Source organism: Drosophila nasuta, chromosome 2R, assembly GCF_023558535.2.
Source record: "Drosophila nasuta strain 15112-1781.00 chromosome 2R, ASM2355853v1, whole genome shotgun sequence".
Lineage (NCBI taxonomy): Eukaryota > Metazoa > Arthropoda > Insecta > Diptera > Drosophilidae > Drosophila > Drosophila nasuta.
Genome location: NC_083456.1, coordinates 28,849,166 through 28,876,471, shown reverse-complemented (window position 1 = coordinate 28,876,471; position 27,306 = coordinate 28,849,166). Strand labels below are relative to the sequence as shown.

At 38.0% G+C, this 27,306-nt stretch overlaps 1 protein-coding gene across 1 annotated transcript; it reads right to left on the bottom strand.

Moving 5' to 3' along the window:
- Positions 1-17,339: 17,339 nt before the first annotated feature.
- On the bottom strand, positions 17,340-19,118 carry LOC132785922 (uncharacterized). The gene is made up of 2 exons (XM_060792251.1): positions 17,459-19,118; positions 17,340-17,401 (listed from the first exon to the last, which is right to left on the bottom strand). Exon 1 carries the CDS (start codon positions 19,069-19,071, stop codon positions 17,716-17,718), a length of 1,356 nt encoding a protein of 451 aa, XP_060648234.1. The 5' UTR covers positions 19,072-19,118; the 3' UTR covers positions 17,340-17,401; positions 17,459-17,715.
- Between the last annotated feature and the right edge of the window lie 8,188 nt (positions 19,119-27,306).

Genomic DNA, 27,306 nt, shown 5'->3' with positions numbered 1-27,306 from the left:
GTCTATATTTGAAAATCCTTCAAAAAATGTATCAAACTCACACTCAAAAATAAAGTGCGGTCGCTAGACTTCACATAATAATAAAAAAAACTTATAAGCAAGCTGGATTCAAAAATATATAATTGTTTTCATTAGAGTCTCTTAAACAAAGTAAGTTGATTTTTTGAATGAAGATATCGATATCGATATGATTCCACAAATATAAGCCAGTGGGCCCATACAAGCAATTGTGGCTGCGGTATAATTTGGTATATATTGCGTGGATTTTTAAAATTTAATCTTGCGGGCACGCTGCATGCTGCATGAGTGGATATGAAATGGCGCGCTAAAATGCATTTTTAAATGAAGGGGGAATCCGACAACAGCGCTTGGTAAATAATAAATTGAAAAAATATATTAACTTACACAGTACCAAACTCGTTGCTATAATGTAATTTTACATTGGCAATGGGAAAGCAGGGAAAGAGATATACATGCATGCATTTAGGGACTTTGTATAGTATACGAAAAAAAAAAATACATATACCAAGAATTTCGTTAAAAAAAAGGGAATTAAAGCTTATGTATTTATAAATTTAAATTTGAATTTCCGGGAATAAATATATTGAAAAATATATCTAGTTGGTTCCTCTACCGTATTTTTTTTTTAAATGTTTTGATAATGGCACAACAACAGTAATAACATATCTTTTAGCACACTGCCAAGTAACTCGCGTGGATGATTTGAGAATGATAACGAAATTTATAATTTAAAACGAATAATTCTCAGAATAATAAAAATAAGATATTTAAAAATTTGCATAGTAAGTATAGTTTTAATTTTATCAAGCTATGATATGGAGTGAATTATGGCCGCATTCATATCAATTATATTCTTGGAAAAGACAAGGATCATCTGGATTATTACTAAAGCAAATGAGAGGTAATGCTTGACTTATCGGTTGGTTATCATTATCTACTAATTCCCCAGCCTCATTATTATTTATTATTATTATTATGATGGGTCATGCAAAATCCAATAGGTCGAGTTGAAGAAGATTCATAAAGCACAAGCAATTGCCACTCAATATATCGTCTTCCACTTCCATCATCGGACATTAAGAATCTCCGCATTGCAAGTTCCTCCTCTGACCATCGTGAATTTGTGTTTAAACGCGCCGTTTGAGGCGAAAAGTTGAATTGATCGAATGAGGGGCCACCTAAGCATCCAGCCAATAAGTGTCCAGCGTGGTCATTCGGTAATCTCGTCACGAGATTCTCCAGATAGTTTCGTATAAAGCTGGGAATAGGTTCTCGATCCCTACATCGAATATGTGAGCGTCTAATTGTTGCAGCTAAATAAACTGGCACAATATATGGAGCTCCCTGAGCATTTGCAGCATTACGTACAATTATTGTACGAAACGGTGAGAATTCTATATGGTAAGGTCTTTCTAATTCTACATACGCTACATCATTTGGATCTATAGCTCGAGCAATTAGATAAACAATCATTAATGCAAGAGCCGAGTGTGAATGGGGAACATTATCTAAACTGCGTTTTTCCGAATTCGATTTGCAATAACTGTCATTATCCTTTAGTAAATAATTTTCAAAACTTCTGATTCTCACAGTTTTTGGGACTGCCAAGTTATCGGTTGCTTTTCGTGTAGGATGCCCGAAATTGTATAAACTTTTAAATAAGTAATTCTGAACATATGATTTAAAATTCCATTCAGAAGAAAGTCCTAAAAGTATACATATATTACTATATTGTGTTAAACATAACATAAATCGAAAAAATTAACCTACCACATTGGACAAATAGTAAACAAATTAAAATTGTATCAATCTCATAGTTTCAGTGCGAAGCAAACAAAATATACTAATTCGAAAACTCACCAATCGACGTGTATTTATACGACTCAACGTAACAAAAAAAAAAATCAACTTTATATTATTTTTCAGTCGCAGTAAATTATACATATAGAAACCTTTCAAAACTAGAGGTCTGCATGAATGCACTCAAAATTTTCGGCTATTTGAGTACAACAAGCTTAAGTCGCAATTCGGCGTGCCAAATCCGTTTCAACAAAGTGAATTGGGCATTGGTAAGGGTTGTCTTCGTTGTACGAGGGCTGCTATTTATATTTCTGGCCCAATAATGAAAATGCGAATATTTATAAAAAAAAAATGGATTTATTGTTTGTCACAGTATTCTCCAGCAAGATTTACATATATACTTTTGAATGCGCTCAAACCAATTGTCGAAGCACTTTTCCACTATGATTGAGGCACCTCCAAAACATGGTTTTTGAACGCTTCAACAGCATCATCTGACATCGAAAATTGATGACCACGCCTTTTTTCCTTGATGTGCTGTTTTGTTTTGGGCTCATAACCATAGATCCATGATTCGTCACCTGTGACGATCTTATAAATGTCTTTTGAAGCACAGGGAATGTATTTTTTCCACATTTCTTTGAACCAATCCACACAAGCCTTTTTTTGAGCAATTGCCAAATTGTGTGGGAGAGACGAGAACAATCCTTTTACGACCAGGTGTTTATGCAATATCGAATGTATTCTGGTGGAAGAAATGTCCAAGGATGCCTCTATCTCACGATATGTCACATGACGATCTAGCATTATCAGTTCACGGACGGCATCAATGTTTTCTGGCACAACGTCTGTTTTTGGACGACCTTCACAACCTTCGTCTTCCAGCGAGCATCGGCCACGATAGAATCCATTAAACCAGTTTTTCACAGGGCTATAGGATGGCACTTCATCACCTTAAAAAAGATTTAAATTCATCGGTGCACTCTTGTCGTAATAATCCAAGTCGAAAGTTATGAAAAATGATTGCTCTAAAGTGTTCACGAGTAAATTCGATTTTTCTTCCGAGGTAAGTTTTTGATTAATCGTTTATCGATATCAAACGTGGTCGCACATGAAAAAGTTGTATGGACCTTTTATCGATAAAAGTCCAAACTTTCTTTGGGAAATAGCCAATTGGTCATAATATGGCAAGAAGTGACCTAGACCAGAAACTTAAATAGCAGCCCTCGTATGCAAAATGAGTGAAATTCAAACCAATGCGTAATGGATAGAATGAGTGAATGCAGAGTAAATGTTTCGAGTATTCGAATGAAGTTTTGGCATTCTCGTCGTTCATGGCAGGCAGAGCAGAAGCAGCGAGCATCAAATTGAGTTATAACGAGTAAGAAAGGTACAGTCGAGTGTATTCGACTGTGAGATACCCGCTACCCATTTTGAATAAAAGAAATATATTTTGCGGTATTTTCTCAAAATATACCGAATATACTACAAAAATACTAAAAATATACCAAATGGTATATTTGGTATATCGATATAGTACCGTATTCAAAATATACCATAGACGGCACAATATACCAGATTGTCGGCCAAAGCAACTAAGACCCCTAGTAAGTAGGCGGTTTTGCCCATACAAAAGTATTTCTTTAATAACTTCCACAATTTTTATCTGATCGCAACAAAATTTTCAGGAATCATAACTACTATAGTAATTATTGTATATACCAAAATTAGCAAATAGCTTTAAATGCTTGTTTTTCGATTTTTTTGATTTGCTGGGGCGGAAGTGGGCATGGCAAACATTTGAAACAAACTTAATCTGCGGGCAAACATAACAAATGCTGTCGAAAAAAAATTATAGCTCTATCTCTTATAGTCTCTGAGATTTAGGTGTTCATACGGGCAGACGAACAGACAGACAGATGGACATGGCTAAATCGTCTCGGCTGTTGATGCTGATCAAGAATATGTTATATAATATATACTTTATAGGGTCGGAGATGCCTCCTTCTAGCTGTTACATACATTTCCTGTCGGCACAAAGTTATAATACCCTTCTACCCTATGGGTAGCGGATATAAAAACAAACACGCAATTAATGTGACGTCGCAAATGCGACGCACAACTAACCGAGTCCTCGGTCGCGAAACTCATTCGTGTATTGCGTCGCCGTTCGCATAGAGTAAATTTTCTACTCATGCCTTTACCCCATTTGCCAAATCCGTTTTAATCAGTGTCTCACTCAGTCAGTCAGAACTTTGGTGAGAGTACCAAATGCTGCTTTGACTGTATTCATGCAGACCTCTAATATAAACCCACGATTTGTATTGATGGAAATCAGTCCTTTATATATCTCTGTCTAAAACATTCAGTTTTCAAAGCGAATAATGAGCAGAAGTATATTTTTGTTGTGCATGGTTTTCACTTTGCTCACACCCATACAATATAGTGTTGCAGAAGATAAATTCTGTCATTATAATGATTTGTTTCGAGTCAAAGACTACAAAGATTATAAGTCATCAACTTTAAAAATCGCTGATACTACGAAGCTTCCGGATAAAGACAACATTTATAACGATAAGCGCGATTACATACGCGTAAAATACCGCTTTTTAAGACCTGATTATATTATCGCCAAGTTCAGCTATAAAACATTACTGGGAATGTTTACTCATTGGTTAATGCACAACGACTCAAATGATGTCCATCGTTATATTGACCATTTACTTAGAAATGGTAATCGTATCGATTCAACTGGTTCGGGAGGCTCCATACTGGATTCTGATATTGATACATTGAATGATTTCATACAAGATCATATGTCTGACTTTAAGAATAAGTTGCTGGAACAATGTCCATCATACTTTATTCAAACTAATCGCCGCAAATCGGATAACCATATCTGTTGTTATAGTTTGGAATAAATGATTGAAGAAAAATTTTGTTTGTTTATTATTTTTCATTTGTTTATTTGCAAAACCAGAAAATATAAATTATTACTGTATTTTTATTAGTTTCGTGGCAACGTGTTTCGAGGAACAAAATATATCAATAAATTACAATGGGAATCAATCGTATATACATTTATGAATTTAACTTTGTTCATATATTCGGAAAAAATAGAGTTCTTAACCAACTATCAAATTATTCGTGTGACAATGAGTTATTAAAAAAATATACCATTTAAAACGAGTAATTCGCAGAATAAATTATTTGAACATCATTTTAAACTTAATTTCCATAGTGTGATATCAGTATATTATTTTACTGTCACACAAAAGCTTTTATTTTTGTAGAAGTGTTCGAATGCATATGTATTTTAATTAAATAAAAACTAGTGGTTCTGGTAGAGGTAGATCCATAAATTACGAGCAATTGCCACTCAATATGGACATTAAGAATCTCCGCATTGCAAGTTCCTCCCTTGATCATTTTGTATTTGTATTTAATTGCGGCGTTTGAGGCGAATAATTGAATATGTCGTATGAGGGACCACCTAAGCATCCAGCCAATAAGTGTCCATCGTGGTCATTGGGTAATTTCTTCACGAGATTCGTTTAGATTTATACACTTTTGAATGCGCTCAAACCAATTGTGGAATCATTTTTTCCACTCTGAGGCAAACCCAAAACATGGTTTTTGAACGGTTCAACAGCATCTTTTGGCATCGAACAAACCTTTTTTACGACCAGGTGTTCATGCAATATCGAATGTCCAAGGATGCCTCTATCTCACGATATGTCACATGACGATCTTGCACTATCAGTTCACGCACGGCATCAATGTTTTCTGGCGCAATGGCTGTTTCACGACCTTTGTCTTCGAGCGAGCATCGGCCACGATAGAATTCATTAAACCAGTTTTTGGCGCTTTATCGCCAAAAGATTTAAGATAAAGATTGTCGAAGTTATTAAAGAAATACTTTTGTATGTGCAAAAACGCATACTCAGTAGGGGTCTTAGTTGCGTTGGCTGACAATCTGGTATATTTTGCGCACTACAGTATGTATTGTGTGTATTGCCATATATATACCAAATATACAATTTAGTATATTTTCACTATTTTTGGTATATTATGTTTAGTATATTTTGGAAAAATTACCGCAATATTTTGCTTTTATTCAAAATGGAAAGCCGGTATCTCACAGTCGAGCACACTCGACTGTAGCTTTCTTGTTTTATTTACGAGTTTATTACGGTGCACCAAAGATTCGCAGATTGATACTCGGTCGAAAAGGTTTTTTTGGGATAACTCATGAGGCACGCATTCATCGAGCTTTTTGTTAAATTTTTCGACTTTAAATGCCTATGGACTATTTTCATGCTTAGTTGCAGCTCCTCTGCGATGGTTCTAATAGTCACATGACGATCTCGATCCACTATTTCCATGATTTTATCCGTATCAACGGTCACTGGTCGTCCGGAAGGCTTGGGTGATCGGTATCAAAATTGCCACTTCGGAATCGCCTAAACCACTGTTCGGCGGTTTGAATCGAAAGTTTATTATCTCCTAAGACAGCAATAACCTGTCTGCGAGATTCCGCAGCAGTTTTTCAGTTTCCATGTGCGAAATAAAATTTAAAAATTGCCCAAATTTCTGCGTTTGTGAACTCCATTTCAATCGATTGTAATTTTTTAACGTGGAAGCTCCGGTAAACAAACTATATGTCATTTTAAATGTGATGTTAATACTGTAAAAACCGGTATGTCATCACCGAACAACCTAATATTTATAAATTTAACTTTGTATTTCCGGAAAAAAATATTGGTATATATTGCCGTATTTTTTTAATGTTTTGATAATGGCACAACAACAGTAATAACATATCTTTTGGCACACTGCCAAGTAACTCGCGTCGACGATTTGACAATGATAACAAAATTTATAATTTAAAACGAATTCTCAGAATAATAAAAATAAGATATTTAAAAATTTGCACAACAAAAACTTGATTTTAAGTATAGTTTTAATTTTATCAAGCTATGATATGAAGTGATTTATGGCCGCATTATATCAATTATATTCTTGGAAAAGACAAGGATCATCCGGATTATTACTAAAGCAAATAAGCGGTAACGATTGACTTATCGGTTGGTTATCATTATCTACTAATTGTCCAGTCTCATTATAGTTTTGATGGGCCATGCAAAATCCAATAGGTCGAGTTGAAGAAGATCCATAAAGCACAAGCAATTGCCACTCAATATATCGTCTTCCACTTCGATCATCGGACAATAAGAAACTTCGCATCGTAAGTTCCTCCTCTGACCATCGTGAATTTGTGTTTAAACGCGCCGTTTAAGGCGAAAAGTTGAATTGATCGAATGAGGGACCACCTAAGCATCCAGCCAATAAATGTCCAGCGTGGTCATTGGGTAATCTCGTCACGAGATTCTCCAGATAGTTTCGAATAAAGCTGGGAATAGGTTCTCGATCCGTACTTCGAATATGTGAGGGTCGGATTGTAGCAGCTAAATAAACTGGCACAATATATGGAGCTCCCTGAGCGCTTGCAGCATTACGTACAATTATTGTACGAAACGGTGAGAATTGTGTATGGTAAGGTCTTTCTAATTCCACATATGCTAAATCATTTGGATTTATAGCTCGAGCAATTATATAAACAATCATTAATGCAAAATCCGAGTGTGAATCGGTGAAATTATTCAAACTGTGTTTTACCAAATTTGATTCGCAATAACTGTCATTATCCCTTAGTAAATATTTTTCAAAACTTTTGACTTTCACAGTTTTTGCGACTGCCGAGTTATCGGTTGTTCTTTAAGTAGGATGTACAAAATTGTTTAATCTTTAAAAAAAAGTAATTTTGAACACGCAATTTAAAATTGTACTTAGTGCAAAGTCCTAAAAAAAAATACAATTTTATTATACTAAACACAAAAAAAAAAATTTACTCACCATATTGGACAAACAGTACACAAATTAAAATTGAACCAGCCGCATAGTTTTTAAGCGGAACAAACAAATTATACGAATCTGAAAACTCACCAATCCGCTTGTATTCATATGTCCCGAAAATAAATAAATTGATATGTTACAAAAATATATATATTTTTTATTTATAGCTATACTTTCCACAGAAAGAAAACGTCTCGACTATATAAACCCATGATTTCTATTGGTTGGCAAACAGTCTTTTTCTTAACTTCTTACTAAAAGCATTCCGTTTTCCTTTGCGAATAATGGATAAACGTATATTTACTTGGTTCATATTATTCACATTGTTCACACGAATAATATATGGTTATGATGAAGTCTGTACTTCTGATCGTTTGATGCGAAACATAGAGGTCTACAAAGATTATCAGGGATCATCTTTAGAAATCGCAAATACTACGAGACTTCCGGATATAGACAACATTTACAACAATAAAAACGTCGATTACATACTCGTAAAATTCCGCTTCTTAGCACCAAATTATATTGACGCTATGTTCAGCCATGAAACATTACAAGGAATAGTTGATTACTGGTTAAAGAATAACAACTCGAATGTACACTATTATATTAACAAATTACTTAAAAATGGCAATCGTTTCGATGCTACTTCTGAACTGGTTCCCGGCCACATTCGAAAAGAGGATTTTGATATAATGAATAATTTTATACAAGATCATATGACTGGCTTAAAGAATATGATGCTGCAACAATGTCCATCATACTTTATTCGAACCGATCGCTACTCTTTGCTTGAGCATATCTGTTGTTATCGCTTGGAATAAATGATTGAAGAAATGTGTTTTGTTAGTGCATTCTTTAATTTATTTATTTTCGATTATCAATTTTAAAACGAATAATTCTCAGAATATTAAAAATAAATTATTTAAAAATTTGCACAACAAAAACTTGATTTGAAATATTGTTTTAATTTTATCAATCTATGATATCGAGTGATTTATGGCCGCATTATATCAATTGTATTCTTGGAAAAGACAAGGATCATCCGGATTATTACTAAAGCAAATGAGAGGTAATGGTTAACTTATCGGTTGGTTATTATTATCTACTAATTGTCTAGCCTCACTGGGTCATGCAAAATCCAATAGGTCGAGTAGAAGAAGATCCATAAAGCACAAGCAATTGCCACTTAATATATAGTCTTCCACTTCGATCATCGGACAATAAGAAACTTCGCATCGCAAGTTCCTCCTGTTAACGATATGAGTCGATAAATATAAGCCAGTGGGCCCATGTAAGCAATTGTAGCTGTGATGATTTGGTATATATTACGTTGATTTTTAAAATTTAATCTTACGGTCATGCTGCTGCATAAGCGTATATAAAAAGGCGCGAAGGGGAGTTCGACAACTCATTATTATATGGCCATGACAACCCTTTTATCGGGTCTCGGCCTGAAGCGCAATGTGCCTCCACGCGTCTCTGTCCTGAGCGCGCCTTCGCCAGTTGGTAACACCAAGTGTGGACAGGGTATCCATCACCTGGTCTTGCCAACGCGTTCGGGGTCGTCCTCTCCTTCGTGTCCCAACAATCACCGCATCAAACACCTAACGAGCCGGAGCGTCTTCATCCATACGGGCAATGTGGCCCACCCAGCGAAGTCTTTGAGATTTCACTCGACTATCTACGTCAACATCACCGTACAGCTCATACAGCTCGTGGTTGTATCTGATGCGATAAACATCGTCCACGCAGATTGGACCAAAGATTTTGCGAATAATTTTCCTCTCGAACACTCCAAGAGCAGCACTCCGCACCATATAGGAGTACTGGAAGAATGAGCGTCTTGTATAGTGTGGTTTTTGTGCGTCGAGAGAGAGCTCTACTATTGAACTGCCTACTGAGCCCAAAGTAACACCTGTTGGCAAGTGTTATTCTCCGCTTAATCTCCAGACTGACATCATTTGTGCTTGTTATAGCAGTGCCTAGGTAAATAAACTCCTTGACGGACCCAAAGCTATAGTTCTCTGCAGTCAGCTGAGAATCAAGACGCCGCGATTCTCTGCTAAAGCACACCATAAACTATGTTTTCTCCATATTCACTGCTAGTCCTACTTTTGCTGATTCCTTTTCAATAGCCCCGAAGGCTCCTGTGACATCACGCTCGGTGCGGCCAATGATATCAATATCATCAGCGTAACCAAGGAGCTGGACACATCTGTTGGTTAATATCGTGCCCGTCCGATGCACACCAGCCTTTCTTATAATACTCTCCATTAAAATATTGAAGAGTATACAAGACAGCGAGTCACCTTGTCTGAGGCCACACTTGGTAGTAAAGGTTTCGGATTGGCCACTTCCTACCTTGACAGAGCTGATGGTGTTGCTCAATGTCATTCTGCAAAGTCTAGTCAGCTTTGCTGGTATACCAAGCTCAGACATGGCGGCATATAGGCGATCTCGCCGGGGGCTATCAAATGCGGTTTGGAGTCGACGAAAAGATGGTACGTGTCGATCTGGTTTTCGTAAGACTTCTCCAGGATTTGGCGCAAGGTGAAAATCTGGTCAACAGTCGACTTGCCAGGCCTGAACCCGCACTGATAAGGTCCAATCAGTGCTTCAGCATGGGGTTTCAGTCTTTCACACAATACGCTCGTTAGGACCTTGTATGGAACTGGAAGAAAACTAATTCCGCGGTAGTTGGTGCGCACCGTGGCATCACCCTTCTTCAGGATAGGACAGATCATGCTGAGGTTCCAATCTTCGGGCATGCTCTCCGTGAGCCATATCTTACTGATTAGTTGGTGCATGCTCCCTACGAACATATCGGTTCCTTTCCGAGGCTTCTCTTGCTTCCTTCACTGAGATTGTGTTTTACATGGGTGGATTCCAAGTCCTACGCCAAAACCTAGTTTGTAGAGTTAGGACTCTCGTCGCACGCTTTAGTTTGCCACTCAACGGCTGTCGAGTGACAATCCAGGGAGAACCACGTGGAGGTAGTGCGTCGGATTGAAGAAAGTAGTGACAGGAATCATTCACCAAGTTGAATGCAATCAGACACTTTGACCTGTATGCTTTCCCCCCATTCTCATCAACTTCGACAACTTGCACTTGGTAAATACTAAATCGAAAAAAATATATTCGCTTACGCGGTACACAAGTTGTTGCTATTGTGTAATTTTTCATTAGTTTCAATGACGATGGGAAAGATGGGAAACAGACATACATACATGTATACATACAGGGATTTTGTATTTATAGGAAAAAAATATAAATTCCAAGAATTTCGTTTAAAAAAATGGGAATTAAGGTTTATGTATCTATAAATTTAACTTTGTATTTCCGGGAAAAAATATATTTAGTTGGCTCCTCTGCCGAATTTTTTTTTTTTTAATGTTTTGATAAAGGCCCACCAACAGTATTAGCTCTTGGCACACTGCCAAGTAACTCGCGTGGACTTGACAATGATAACAAAATTTTCAATTTAAAATTCTCAGAATAATAAAAAATAAGTATTAAAATCTAATAAACTAGATTTTAAATATAGTTTTAATTTTATCAAGCTATGATATGAAGTGATTTATGGCCGCATTATATCAATTATATTCTTGGAAAAGACAAGGATCATCTGGATTATTACTAAAGCAAATGAGAGGTAATGCTTGACTTATCGGTTGGTTATCATTATCTACTAATTGTCCAGCCTCATTATAGTTTTGATGGGCCATGCAAAATCCAATAGGTCGAGTTGAAGAAGATCCATAAAGCACAAGCAATTGCCACTCAATATATCGTCTTCCACTTCCATCATCGGACATTAAGAATCTCCGCATTGCAAGTTCCTCCTCTGACCATCGTGAATTTGTGTTTAAACGCGCCGTTTGAGGCGAAAAGTTGAATTGATCGAATGAGGGGCCACCTAAGCATCCAGCCAATAAGTGTCCAGCGTGGTCATTCGGTAATCTCGTCACGAGATTCTCCAGATAGTTTCGTATAAAGCTGGGAATAGGTTCTCGATCCCCACATCGAATATGTGAGCGTCTAATTGTTGCAGCTAAATAAACTGGCACAATATATGGAGCTCCCTGAGCATTTGCAGCATTACGTACAATTATTGTACGAAACGGTGAGAATTCTATATGGTAAGGTCTTTCTAATTCTACATACGCTACATCATTTGGATCTATAGCTCGAGCAATTAGATAAACAATCATTAATGCAAGAGCCGAGTGTGAATGGGGAACATTATCTAAACTGCGTTTTTCCGAATTCGATTTGCAATAACTGTCATTATCCTTTAGTAAATAATTTTCAAAACTTCTGATTCTCACAGTTTTTGGGACTGCCAAGTTATCGGTTGCTTTTCGTGTAGGATGCCCGAAATTGTATAAACTTTTAAATAAGTAATTCTGAACATATGATTTAAAATTCCATTCAGAAGAAAGTCCTAAAAAGTATACATATATTACTATATTGTGTTAAACATAACATAAATCGAAAAAAATTAACCTACCACATTGGACAAATAGTAAACAAATTAAAAATTGTATCAATCTCATAGTTTCAGTGCGAAGCAAACAAAATATACTAATTCGAAAACTCACCAATCGACGAGTATTTATACGACTCAACGTAACAAAAAAAAAAAATCAACTTTATATTATTTTTCAGTCGCAGTAAATTATACATATAGAAACCTTTCAAAACTAGAGGTCTGCATGAATGCACTCAAAATTTTCGGCTATTTGAGTACAACAAGCTTAAGTCGCAATTCGGCGTGCCAAATCCGTTTCAACAAAGTGAATTGGGCATTGGTAAGGGTTGTCTTCGTTGTACGAGGGCTGCTATTTATATTTCTGGCCCAATAATGAAAATGCGAATATTTATAAAAAAAAAATGGATTTATTGTTTGTCACAGTATTCTCCAGCAAGATTTACATATATACTTTTGAATGCGCTCAAACCAATTGTCGAAGCACTTTTCCACTATGATTGAGGCACCTCCAAAACATGGTTTTTGAACGCTTCAACAGCATCATCTGACATCGAAAATTGATGACCACGCCTTTTTCCTTGATGTGCTGTTTTGTTTTGGGCTCATAACCATAGATCCATGATTCGTCACCTGTGACGATCTTATAAATGTCTTTTGAAGCACAGGGAATGTATTTTTTCCACATTTCTTTGAACCAATCCACACAAGCCTTTTTTTGAGCAATTGCCAAATTGTGTGGGAGAGACGAGAACAATCCTTTTTTACGACCAGGTGTTTATGCAATATCGAATGTATTCTGGTGGAAGAAATGTCCAAGGATGCCTCTATCTCACGATATGTCACATGACGATCTAGCATTATCAGTTCACGGACGGCATCAATGTTTTCTGGCACAACGTCTGTTTTTGGACGACCTTCACAACCTTCGTCTTCCAGCGAGCATCGGCCACGATAGAATCCATTAAACCAGTTTTTCACAGGGCTATAGGATGGCACTTCATCACCTTAAAAAAGATTTAAATTCATCGGTGCACTCTTGTCGTAATAATCCAAGTCGAAAGTTATGAAAAATGATTGCTCTAAAGTGTTCACGAGTAAATTCGATTTTTCTTCCGAGGTAAGTTTTTGATTAATCGTTTATCGATATCAAACGTGGTCGCACATGAAAAAGTTGTATGGACCTTTTATCGATAAAAGTCCAAACTTTCTTTGGGAAATAGCCAATTGGTCATAATATGGCAAGAAGTGACCTAGACCAGAAACTTAAATAGCAGCCCTCGTATGCAAAATGAGTGAAATTCAAACCAATGCGTAATGGATAGAATGAGTGAATGCAGAGTAAATGTTTCGAGTATTCGAATGAAGTTTTGGCATTCTCGTCGTTCATGGCAGGCAGAGCAGAAGCAGCGAGCATCAAATTGAGTTATAACGAGTAAGAAAGGTACAGTCGAGTGTATTCGACTGTGAGATACCCGCTACCCATTTTGAATAAAAGAAATATATTTTGCGGTATTTTCTCAAAATATACCGAATATACTACAAAAATACTAAAAATATACCAAATGGTATATTTGGTATATCGATATAGTACCGTATTCAAAATATACCATAGACGGCACAATAGATTGTCGGCCAAAGCAACTAAGACCCCTAGTAAGTAGGCGGTTTTGCCCATACAAAAGTATTTCTTTAATAACTTCCACAATTTTTATCTGATCGCAACAAAATTTTCAGGAATCATAACTACTATAGTAATTATTGTATATACCAAAATTAGCAAATAGCTTTAAATGCTTGTTTTTCGATTTTTTTTGATTTGCTGGGGCGGAAGTGGGCATGGCAAACATTTGAAACAAACTTAATCTGCGGGCAAACATAACATGTCGAAAAAAAAAATTATAGCTCTATCTCTTATAGTCTCTGAGATTTAGGTGTTCATACGGGCAGACGAACAGACAGACAGATGGACATGGCTAAATCGTCTCGGCTGTTGATGCTGATCAAGAATATGTTATATAATATATACTTTATAGGGTCGGAGATGCCTCCTTCTAGCTGTTACATACATTTCCTGTCGGCACAAAGTTATAATACCCTTCTACCCTATGGGTAGCGGATATAAAAACAAACACGCAATTAATGTGACGTCGCAAATGCGACGCACAACTAACCGAGTCCTCGGTCGCGAAACTCATTCGTGTATTGCGTCGCCGTTCGCATAGAGTAAATTTTCTACTCATGCCTTTACCCCATTTGCCAAATCCGTTTTAATCAGTGTCTCACTCAGTCAGTCAGAACTTTGAGTGAGAGTACCAAATGCTGCTTTGACTGTATTCATGCAGACCTCTAATATAAACCCACGATTTGTATTGATGGAAATCAGTCCTTTATATATCTCTGTCTAAAAACATTCAGTTTTCAAAGCGAATAATGAGCAGAAGTATATTTTTGTTGTGCATGGTTTTCACTTTGCTCACACCCATACAATATAGTGTTGCAGAAGATAAATTCTGTCATTATAATGATTTGTTTCGAGTCAAAGACTACAAAGATTATAAGTCATCAACTTTAAAAATCGCTGATACTACGAAGCTTCCGGATAAAGACAACATTTATAACGATAAGCGCGATTACATACGCGTAAAATACCGCTTTTTAAGACCTGATTATATTATCGCCAAGTTCAGCTATAAAACATTACTGGGAATGTTTACTCATTGGTTGATGCACAACGACTCAAATGATGTCCATCGTTATATTGACCATTTACTTAGAAATGGTAATCGCATCGATTCAACTGGTTCGGGAGGCTCCATACTGGATTCTGATATTGATACATTGAATGATTTCATACAAGATCATATGTCTGACTTTAAGAATAAGTTGCTGGAACAATGTCCATCATACTTTATTCAAACTAATCGCCGCAAATCGGATAACCATATCTGTTGTTATAGTTTGGAATAAATGATTGAAGAAAAATTTTGTTTGTTTATTATTTTTCATTTGTTTATTTGCAAAACCAGAAAATATAAATTATTACTGTATTTTTATTAGTTTCGTGGCAACGTGTTTCGAGGAACAAAATATATCAATAAATTACAATGGGAATCAATCGTATATACATTTATGAATTTAACTTTGTTCATATATTCGGAAAAAATAGAGTTCTTAACCAACTATCAAATTATTCGTGTGACAATGAGTTATTAAAAAAATATACCATTTAAAACGAGTAATTCGCAGAATAAATTATTTGAACATCATTTTAAACTTATTTTCCATAGTGTGATATCAGTATATTATTTTACTGTCACACAAAAGCTTTTATTTTTGTAGAAGTGTTCGAATGCATATGTATTTTAATTAAATAAAAACTAGTGGTTCTGGTAGAGGTAGATCCATAAAGCACAAGCAATTGCCACTCAATACGTCGTCTTCCAGTTCCATCATCGGACATTAAGAAACTCCGCATTGCAAGTTCCTCCTGTGACCATCGCGAATTTGTGTTTAAACGCGCCGTTTGAGGCGAAAAATTGAATTGATCGAATGAGGGGCCACCTAAGCATCCAGCCAATAAATGTCCAGCGTGGTCATTGGGTTGGAATATGTGAAGGTCGGATTGTTGCAGCTAAATAAAGTGGCACAATATATGGAGCTCCCTGAGAGTTTGCAGCATTACGTACAATTATTGTACGAAACGGTGAGAATTGTGTATGGTAAGGTCTTTCTAATTCCACATATGCTAAATCATTTGGATTTATAGCTCGAGCAATTAGATAAACAATCATTAATGCAAAAGCCGAGTGCGAATCGGGAACATTACCCAAACTGCGTTTTACCAAATTTGATTCGCAATAACTGTCATCATCCTTTAGTAAATAATGTTCAAAACTTTTGATTCTCACAGTTTTTGGGACTACCAAGTTATCGGCTGCTCTTCGCGTAGGATGTCTAAAATTGTATAAACTTTTAAAAAAGTAATTCTGAACATATGATTTAAAATTCCATTCAGAGGAAAGTCCTAAAAAATATACATATATTACTATATAGTTTTAAACAAAAATCGAAAAAAATTAACTTACCACATTGGACAAACAGTAAACAAATTACAAATTGTATCAATCTCATAGTTTCTGTGCTAAGCAAACAAATTATACTAATTCGAAAACTCACCAATCAACGTGTATTTATACGACCCAAAGAAAAAAAAAACAACTTTTTATTATTTTTCACAGTCGCAGTAAATTATACATATAGAAACGTCTCGACTATATAAACCCATGATTTCTATTGGTTGGTAAACAGTCTTTTTCTTAACCTCTGACTAAAAGCATTCAGTTTTTCTTCGCGAATAATGGACAAACGTATATTTATTTGGTGCATATTATTCACATTGCTCACACGAATAATATATGGTGATGATGGAGTCTGTTATTATAATAATTTGAAGGAACAAATAAGTGACTTTAAAGGTTTTCAACGCTCATCTTTTGACGCGCCTAATACTGCGGAACTTCCGGATATAAAGAACATTTACAACAATAATACCATCGATTATTTTCAAGTTCAATACCGCTTTTTAGCACCAGATTATATTAACGCTATGCTCAGCTATGAAACATTACTGGGAATTTTTACTTACTGGTTAATGCATAACAACCCGAATGATGTATACGCTTATATTGACAAATTACTTAAAAAAGGCAATCGTTATGATTCTACTGGTTCTGGCGGCAAAATTGAGGGTTCCGATTTTCGGACAATGAATTATTTTATTCAAAATAATTTAGGTAATTTGAAGAATTGGTTGCTAAAAGAATGTCCATCATACTATTTACAAACTTCTCGCAGCACTGAAATTGAGCATATCTGTTGTCATAAATTGAAATAAATGATCGAAGAAAAATCTTGTGTTACTGCATTCTTTTATTTATTTATTTTTTCATTTATATATTGCGCATTAGTTTCATGGCAACGTAATCTGTAGAACGATGTGAGTTTTTGCATATTATTATTATTTTCCATTTTTTCCAACAAACTTCTTGGAAGTGTTGATGGAGTCTGTTGGCACCGGATCCGTGCCTTGGTTGGTGTGCCGTTGCTCGTACTTCGAGCAATCCACTACTCGAAAACAACAACTTGTAGTGGATCAATATTTGCTGAAATCTTTATTATTTTCATTACATTATTTACATTTCGTTATAATTTCATAATTTTACTTACATTCGTGCTCTGCGCACACCTTCAAATCCCTATTTTATTGTTAACAATTATTTGCCTCTGCTTGGGCTCAAATACAAATTCAAATTAAATCACGCTGCCGAAATTTGCAGCTGCATTGCTACTTCTAGCGAACGTAACGGTGAAATTCCAATGCACAAAAGAGAATCACCGATTACAAATGCCCAGTAGGAAATGCGCTGGCGAAGCCCCAGTAGAAAATTTAGTTCGCCCGCCAACATTCCCCACCCCGTAATTCACTAGCATTCGCGTTGTGTATTACCAATTTTCAAATCTAATTTGGCTAGCTTTACGGCGGGGCGAGTCATAATACCTTCTGGAGTGCGTACAACGGCACTCCTTACCTGACCGTCTCTCGATCGGTGAATATCTACCACAACTCCTTTGGGCCAGCTGTTTCGTTTGCCATTCTCATCTGCGATAACAACAATGTCATTCACGGCGATCAAATCTGGCGGCGGATGGAACCATTTGGTACGGCGCGTAAGCGTTGGCAGATATTCTCGAATCCATCTTTTCCAGAACTGATCGGCTAACTGGCTCGAAATTCTGAATCCTTTGGCAAGCTTGTCACCGTTATGGATTTCGCTGTCTCGTTCACGAATTCCACTAGAGTGGCCCAAGAGGAAATGGTTCGGTGTAAGCGCTTCTGAGTCTGCCGATTCCAGTGGTACATATGTGAGTGGGCGTGAGTTGAGAATACCCTCCACATCAGCCAACGCAGCACGAAGCACTTCTTCTCGCAATCCACCAGGCGGCAAGATCTCCGTTAGAATGGACTTTGTTGAGCGTACCAATCTTTCCCATGCACCGCCCATGTGCGGTGAGCCTGGCGGAATGAACATGAACTCCATTTCTGGGTATTTGGTCTCCACATCCCTGGTCGATATACGCTCCACTTCATCTTTTAACACTCTACTCGCACCTCGGAAGTTAGTTCCATTATCGGACATCATTCGTCGCGGGCAACCACGTCTCGCTATAAATGCCTTTAGAATACAAAGAAAAGAGTCGGTTGACAGTGACGTTGCGATATCTAGGTGTACGGCACGAATTGTGAGGCATGTGAACAGAACACCCCAGCGCTTCTCGTGCCGTCGTCCAACGATGATGTCGATGGGCCCAAAGTAATCCACTCCTGTATAGGTGAACGGCGCCATGTGGTGCGCCAAACGCTCGCGCGGTAGACTTCCCATTTCTGGAGGCCTAGGACGCGCGCGCCTCATCCGGCATGCTGGACAAGTTTGAGAAACCTCTCTCACCAAGGCTCTCAGACCAAATATCAGGAACTTTTGCCGTAGTTCATTGACCACGATCTCGTCGTACAGATGATGGTACCGGCGATGATACGACTCAACCAGCAGATATGTAAATCGATGTCTTCTTGGTAGGATTATGGGTCGCTTTAGGTTTACTTCGACTCCTTCTATTACGTCGATTCTTCCCTTGACGCGCAGTATGCTCACTTCGTCCAAGTACGGAGAGCATTTGAATAGCTTGCTCTTCCGATCCATAATACTGCTTCCCGTTTTCAAGCATTTCATCTCGCTGAAATACTCGGTTTCCTGGCACACTCGTATTAGAATGATATCCATCTCGATTGGCCGCTCAAGTAATAATAACTTCTTCAATTCCGATCCCATGCTCTTCTTGACAATAGATCGCACGAAATCCAATACTCGCAACTGCGCGGCTCTTAATCTCTCCAGTTTGCTGAATCTTTCTGGGTCTGGTGAGATACAGCTCAAAGGTGACATGGCTTCCAATTGCTCTTCGACGTGTTGCAGAATAGTATGGCTATGTTGGCTCGCATCAATGTTCATCTGCGGCCACTGAGAGTCATCCGAATATAGAAATTGAGGCCCTCTGAACCACCTATTCGCTTCGTTAATGACAGGCGTTCTTGTCCATTTGGTACCATCGTCGGCCACATTTTGCGCTGACGGGACCCATCTCCAGTTACTCACATCTGATCCTTCTAAGATTTCGCCAATGCGGAGTGCAACAAATTGGTGAAACTTACGAACATCCGAACGTATCCAGAATAGAACGTCTCTAGAGTCTGTCCAGAACACTTTCTTGTCAACGTGTACTGACATTTCAGACTCGATACATCTGGCCAACCTCAGTCCCAAAACAGCAGCCATGAGTTCCATGCGAGGTATCGAAATTGGTTTCAATGGAGCAACTCTTGTTTTCGACGCTACAAGACTGCAATGAACTTGATCGTCTACTTCAGCTCGGATGTATACGACGGCAGCGTATGCATTAACACTTGCGTCTACAAATGTATGCATTTCCAGACATCTAGCTGCACTAACTCCTTTCAAACATCGGGCTATACGCAGATTGTTTAACGTTGGCACCAAATCCAACCAACGACGCCAGTCTGCCTCGTCTTCTTCTTTGAGCGGCTCATCCCATCCGACTCCACTCCTCCATATATTTTGCAGAATGATTTTTGCGCGTATGTTGAAAAATCCAACAATTCCAAGGGGGTCGAATATGGTCATAATCATGCTCAGGACGCGGCGTTTAGTTGGCCGACCATCCAGAGCCTTTGCGATCGTATCTGGCTTCACCATAAACGTTAGACAATCTTCTCCAGGTTGCCACCACATGCCCAGAACCTTTTCCGGACCAACGTCTGGGTAACAAATTGGCTTGTCCAACATGTCATATCTATTCTCAAGAGCACAGACCACTGCTTGAGAATTGATGTCCAGTGTCGCATGTCAAATCCTCCACCAGCATGAATTAGTTTTACAGCCTGGGCCAGCTTTGTCATCTCAGCTACTGAGTCCACAGACTGAAGCCAGTCATCGACGAAAGTGTTGCCGCAAATGGCTTTTACGGCCTCGGGATATTCAGCTTCATATCGTTGAGCATTGCGTTTCAAAACGTAACTTGCCAAGGAAGGTGAACACGATGCTCCAAAAGTCATAACTTGCATGACGTATACCTCCGGTGGCCGTTGCGAGTTTCCATCACGCCAGAGGAATCTCTGAGCTGCCTGATCCTCTGGTCGCACCCTCACTTGGTGGAACATTTCGCGTATGTCTCCCGAAATAGCAATTGGGCGTTCTCTGAAGCGTATTAGAATGCCCATCAATGATGCAAGTGTGTCAGGACCTTTTAGCAGGCAGTCGTTTAGAGACACTCCTTGGATCTTCGCTGCGGCGTCCCACACTAAACGTGTCTTCTTCTTGTTAGGGTTGGTGACGGTAAAGATAGGAAGAAACCATGTTATATCTTTACGCGCCAACTCACTATCATCCAGGCGTCTGATGTAACGATTTTCCTTATAGTTTTTCATCGTCGTTAGCATGAAGTTGCGTAACTGCGGATCTTTCGACATTTTCGATTCAAGACATTTTAGTCGCTTAAGACACATTTCATAGGAGTCAGGCAAGACCACTTTGTCGAATCTCCACAGTAATCCAGTTTGCCACCTTTTCTCGTCTGCCAAGAACGTTGTCGTTGCTTCCATGATTTGCATCGATCGCTCATCGTCTTTGGATCGTAATGGATTGATCGTAGCGACAATTCCCATTGATTCCAAAGAAAAGTACTCTTTCAATGCAACATCCAAACTGCCAGTCTCACTACATTGGCAAATATGTAGCAGGCGTGGAATCGATGAGTATTCCTTTGCTGAGCGGCCGTAAACAGCCCAGCCAAGCCTGCAGCGTGCTGCAATAACATCGTCGTCTTCACTTTCATGCAACTCCAGCGGAATAGTCCATTTAATGTTGTCGAGTCCAATGATGATTCGTGCTCGTACGTTGGAATAGGGATCTATAGGCAACGTACAGAGGTGACTCGAGACTCCAATAATTGCTGGTCGAGGCTTTGCTCTGGTAGGTCGAGATCAGACACTGTTCGCACACTTTTCAGAATGTATCGCTGCGATTCCATACTCGTAGTTGATACAGTGATGTCCAACGATTGCGAATTGTTTTCAACCTTAGAAACATCACCTGTCCATTTCAGGCACAATTGAGTTGCCGGTCCTTCTAGCTCGAGCTCGTCAGACAAGGATCTTTCAATTAAAGAACAAGCAGCTCCTTCATCGGCCAAAGCAAATGTTTTCACAGATTTGGATTTGCCGTGGATCGTTATCGGGATATAGCGAAAGAGAGGGCTACTCGCCGTCTTTCCATGAAACATGATTGAAGACTCCTCCTTGTTGGCAGATCGGTGCACTGTTTGCCCAGTCAGCTTGGTTCTGCCATCACTGCCTGCGGCGGTATGCAGTAGTACGTGGTGAATTGATTTGCATCCATCGACGCCACAGGTTTCTTTAGCTTTGCAGTTTCGTACGAGATGCCGCCAGAAACAACAGAAACATAGCCGTTTCGATTTCGCAAACTTCCAGCGCTGTTTAACGTTCAATGCTCGAAAGTCGACACATTCCGACAGTCGGTGCGTACCTCCACATTTTGGGCATGTTGTCTTCTCTGATTCTCCATGATGCTGTCGCTGTTGAGTCTCCTCATTGTTGTCGCTAACACTGTGCACAAACAACCTTTCTTTTGAAGCTTTGGCTGAGGTCGTTCGGCCGACATCATACGGAGTTACCATACTGGCACACATTGCCACATTGAAAAGCCAATTGTCGAATGTGGCCATGTTGACGCTTTGATTTGCCAATCGGTGTCGACCCCAGTCCAACTTCATACTGCTCGGCATCTTTGCGACCAATTCGTTCAACAAGACAGGATCATGCAAAAAGTCATGAAGACCCAATGCAGACATAGTTGCGCAGTAATTTTGGACAGCAAGGGCTAGTCGAATGACGGAGTCCAAATTATCTGCCTTTATCGCTGGCTCGTCTCTCAATTTTCCTTGTAACGCGGCGTGTACTATTTCTGGTCGGCCATACAGCATTCTCAATGTTCCAATTGCATACGGCACTGTATCTGGCACCATCAATTTTCCGCGTACCGCTTCCAGTGCCTGGCCCTTAAGACACTTCTGTAAGCGTATAAGATTTTCCTCGTTACTGAATCCACATCTTTCCGTCGACTGCTCATAATTGCTAATGAACAGCAGCCATTCGTCAGGCTTTCCAGTGAAAGTAGGTAGATCTCGGCTGATGACATGTCGTGCACTGATTTGAGCGGCCGTCAAAGGCCCACTCCTAGCCAATGAATTGGCAGCGTGCATGTCATTTGGTTGTTGAAGATTACTGGGCAATCCCATTGATCCCGGCTGTGGCAATCCATTGATTATACCACCCATCGCTGCTGCAGTGTTCGCTTGATATGGCATTGTCAATCCTCCACGAGATGAATCCATATGGAGCTTGTTGACCACCGTGCCATATCCCGAACTATCAAAGTACATTTGTGTGTTTGCCGGTTTATGCTGGATAGGAGTTGATGAACTCGACGATGTGCTGATTCCATATGACGAAGATGAGCGGCCTATATTTGCTGCTCCATTGCGCTCAAAACCCGCGACAGCTGCCTGCACATTAACGGCTTCATGTAAACCATTGGCAGGTCCCATTGGATCTTGAGGAGCAGCTCCATCTAATTGCTGACCATCACTCGTCATCTCTTTCCAGGCACGTGTTCCTCCCGATTTGCCATAGTCGTAGTTGAGGTTATGTCACGACTCCAGTTGCAAACTTTCAAAGTGCTCCACACACAATATGTGTATCTCCAAAAACTGATATTATTCCAGATTCAGACTGAATGTTTCCGATGAGACTGATTAATTCAGAGTGAGACTGAATATTTCAGAGTGTTGGCACCGGATCCGTGCCTTGGTTGGTGTGCCGTTGCTCGTACTTCGAGCAATCCACTACTCGAAAACAACAACTTGTAGTGGATCAATATTTGCTGAAATCTTTATTATTTTCATTACATTATTTACATTTCGTTATAATTTCATAATTTTACTTACATTCGTGCTCTGCGCACACCTTCAAATCCCTATTTTATTGTTAACAATTATTTGCCTCTGCTTGGGCTCAAATACAAATTCAAATTAAATCACGCTGCCGAAATTTGCAGCTGCATTGCTACTTCTAGCGAACGTAACGGTGAAATTCCAATGCACAAAAGAGAATCACCGATTACAAATGCCCAGTAGGAAATGCGCTGGCGAAGCCCCAGTAGAAAATTTAGTTCGCCCGCCAACAGAGTCTGTTTTTCTAATCATTTGATGCGATACATACGTGGTTTTAAAGAACTTGAACCATCTACTTTAGAAATCCTTAATACTACGAGACTTCCGGATATAAAGAATATTTACAACGATAAACGCGTCGACTATATTCAGTTATGAAACATTACTGGGAATTTTTATATACTATACTGGTTAATGCATAACAAATCGAATGATGTATACGCTTACATTGACAAATTACTTAAAAATGGTAATCGCTTCGATTCTACTGGTCGGGGCGGCTCCATTCTGGATTCTGATATTAATACAATGAATTATTTTATACAATATCAAATGGCTGACTTTAAGAATAAATTGCTGGAACAATGTCCATTATATTTTATTCAAACTAATCGATGCGATTACCATTTCTAAGTAAGTGGTCAATATAACGATGGACATCATTTGAGTCGTTGTGCATTAACCAATGAGTAACCTTTCCCAGTAATGTTTAATAGCTGAACATGGCGTTAATATAATCTGGTGCTAGACCGCGGTATATAACGTGTATGTAATCGATAAGATATTTAAAAATTAGCACAACAAAAACTTGATTTTAAGTATAGTTTTAATTTGATCAAGCTATGATATCGAGTGATTTATGGCCGCATTATCATCCGGATTATTACTATAGCAAATGAGAGGTAATGCTTCACTTATCAGTTGGTTATTATTAACTACTAATTGTCCAGCATCACTGGGTCATGCAAAATCCAATAGGTCAAGTAGAAGAAGATCCATAAAGCACAAGCAATTGCCACTCAATATGTCGTCTTCCAGTTCCATCATCGGACATTAAGAAACTCCGCATTGCAAGTTCCTCCTGTTATCGATATGAGTCGACAAATAGAAGCCAGTGGCCCATGTAAGCAATTGTGGCTGTGATGATTTGGTATATATTGCGCGGATTTTTAAAATTTAATCTTATGGTCGTGGCGCGCTAAAATGATTGTTTAAATGAAGGGGAGTTCGACAACTTGCACTTGATAAGTAATAAATCGAAAAAAATATATTCGCTTACGCGGTACACAAGTTGTTGCTATTGTGTAATTTTTCATTAGTTTCATTGACGATGGGAAAGATGGGAAACAGACATACATACATGTATACATATAGGGATTTTGTATTTATAGGAAAAAAAATATAAATTCCAAGAATTTCGTTTAAAAAAATGGGAATTAAGGTTTATGTACCTATAAATTTATACAAAGTTAAATTCCGGGAAAAAATATATTGAAAAATATATCTAGTTTGCTCCTCTGCCAAATATATATTTTTTTTAAATGTTTTGATAATGGCACAACAACAGTATTAGCTCTTGGCACACTGCCAAGTAACTCGCGTGGACTTGACAATGATAACAAAATTTTGAATTTAAAACGAATTCTCAGAATAACAAAAATAAGTTTTCTAAAAATTTGTACAACAAAAACTTGATTTTAAATATAGTTTCCATTTTATCAATCTATGATATCGAGTGATTTATGGCCGCATTCATATCAATTATATTCTTGGAAAAGACAAGGATCATCCGGATTATTACTAAAGCAAATGAGAGGTAATGCTTCACTTAACGGTTGGTTATTATTATGTACTAATTGTCCAGTCTCATTATAGTTTTGATGGGTCATGCAAAATCCAATAGGTCGAGTAGAAGAAGATCCATAAAGCACAAGCAATTGCCACTCAATACGTCGTCTTCCACTTCCATCATCGGACATTAAGAAACTCCGCATTGCAAGTTCCTCCTGTGACCATCGTGAATTTGTGTTTAAACGCGCCGTTTGAGGCGAAAAGTTGAATTGATCGAATGAGGGGCCACCTAAGCATCCAGCCAATAACTGTCCAGCATAGTCATTAGGTAATCTCGTCACAAAATTCTCCAGATAGTCTCGTATAGATTCGGGAATAGATTCTCGATCCTGAGTTCGAATATGTGAGGGTCGGATTGTTGCAGCTAAATAAACTGGCACAATATATGGAGCTCCCTGAGCGTTTGCAGCATTGTGTACAATTATTGTGTGAAAAGGAGAGGACTGTGTGTCGTAAGGTCTTACTAATTCCACATATGCTAAATCATTTGGATTTATAGCTCGAGCAATTAGAGAAACAGTCATTAATGCAAAAGCCGAGTGTGAATCGGTGAAATTATTCAAACTGTGTTTTACCAAATTTGATTCGCAATAACTGTCATTATCCCTTAGTAAATATTTTTCAAAACTTTTGACTTTCACAGTTTTTGCGACTGCCGAGTTATCGGTTGTTCTTTGAGTAGGATGTACAAAATTGTTTAAACTTTTAAAAAAAGTAATTTTGAACACGCAATTTAAAATTGTACTTAGTGCAAAGTCCTAAAAAAAATACAATTTTATTAAACTAAACAAAAAACAAAAAAAAAAAATTACTCACCATATTGGACAAACAGTAAACAAATTACAAATTGAACCAACCGCATAGTTTCTAGAAGGCACAAACAAATTATACTAATTTGAAAACTCACCAATCCGCTTGTATTTATATGCCCCAAAAATAAATAAGTTGATATGTCACAAAAATATATATTATTACACATAGAAACGTTTCGACTATATAAACTCAGGATTTCTATTGGTTGGCAAACAGTCTTTTTTCTTAACTTCTCACTAAAAGCATTAAGTTTTCTTTGCGAATAATGGACAAACGTATATTTATTTAGTGCATATTATTCACTTTGCTCACACGAATAATATATGGTGATGATGAAGTCTGTACTTCTGATCGTTTGATGCGAAACTTAGAGGGCTACAAAAGTTCACTTGAATCATCTTTAGAAATCCCAAATACTACGAGACTTCCGGATATAAACAACATTTACAACAATAAAAACGTCGATTACATACACGTAATATACCGCACTCTAGCACCAAATTATATTGACGCTATGTTCAGCTATGAAACATTACTGGGCATTGTTACTCATTGGTTAATGCATAACAACTCGGATGTAGACTATTATATTGACACATTACTTAGAAATGGCAATCGCTTCGATTCTACTGGTGTACTGGTGCCCGGCCACATTCGACAAGAAGATATTGATATAATGAATAATTTTATACAAGATCACATGACTGACTTAAAGAATAAGTTGCTGGAACAATGCCCATTATATTTTATTCGAACTAATCGCCACTCTTCTATTGCGAATATCTGTTGTCATCGATTGGAATAAATGATTGAGGAAAATTGTTGTGTTACTGAATTATTTTATTTACTTACTTTTTCATTTATTTATTTGTGCACTAAGCAAACCAGTAAATAGAAATTATTGTTGTTGTGGCAAAGTTTTCTTTTACAACTGCTCGTTTTAAACTGGAACTATTATCTCATAAATATAGAATCAACAATTGTACTTGAAGATTATTTAACGAATAAATATTTGCGTTACATTTTTGAATTTGAATTTAGAAGCGCCAATGAAACGGTTTTTTCGATGCCGGCCAATATCGATGTTTGCAAAATTCGATGACAAATACATGGAAACCCTACGCCAAATTAATCGATTGCGTTCCCCGCTTATCGGAAACAGTGCTGTGAAGTGTGGGTATGGCGATATGCATAAGCCAGTATGACCATGCTGCAATTGTGTCTACCTTCTGCTTAGTATATTTCGA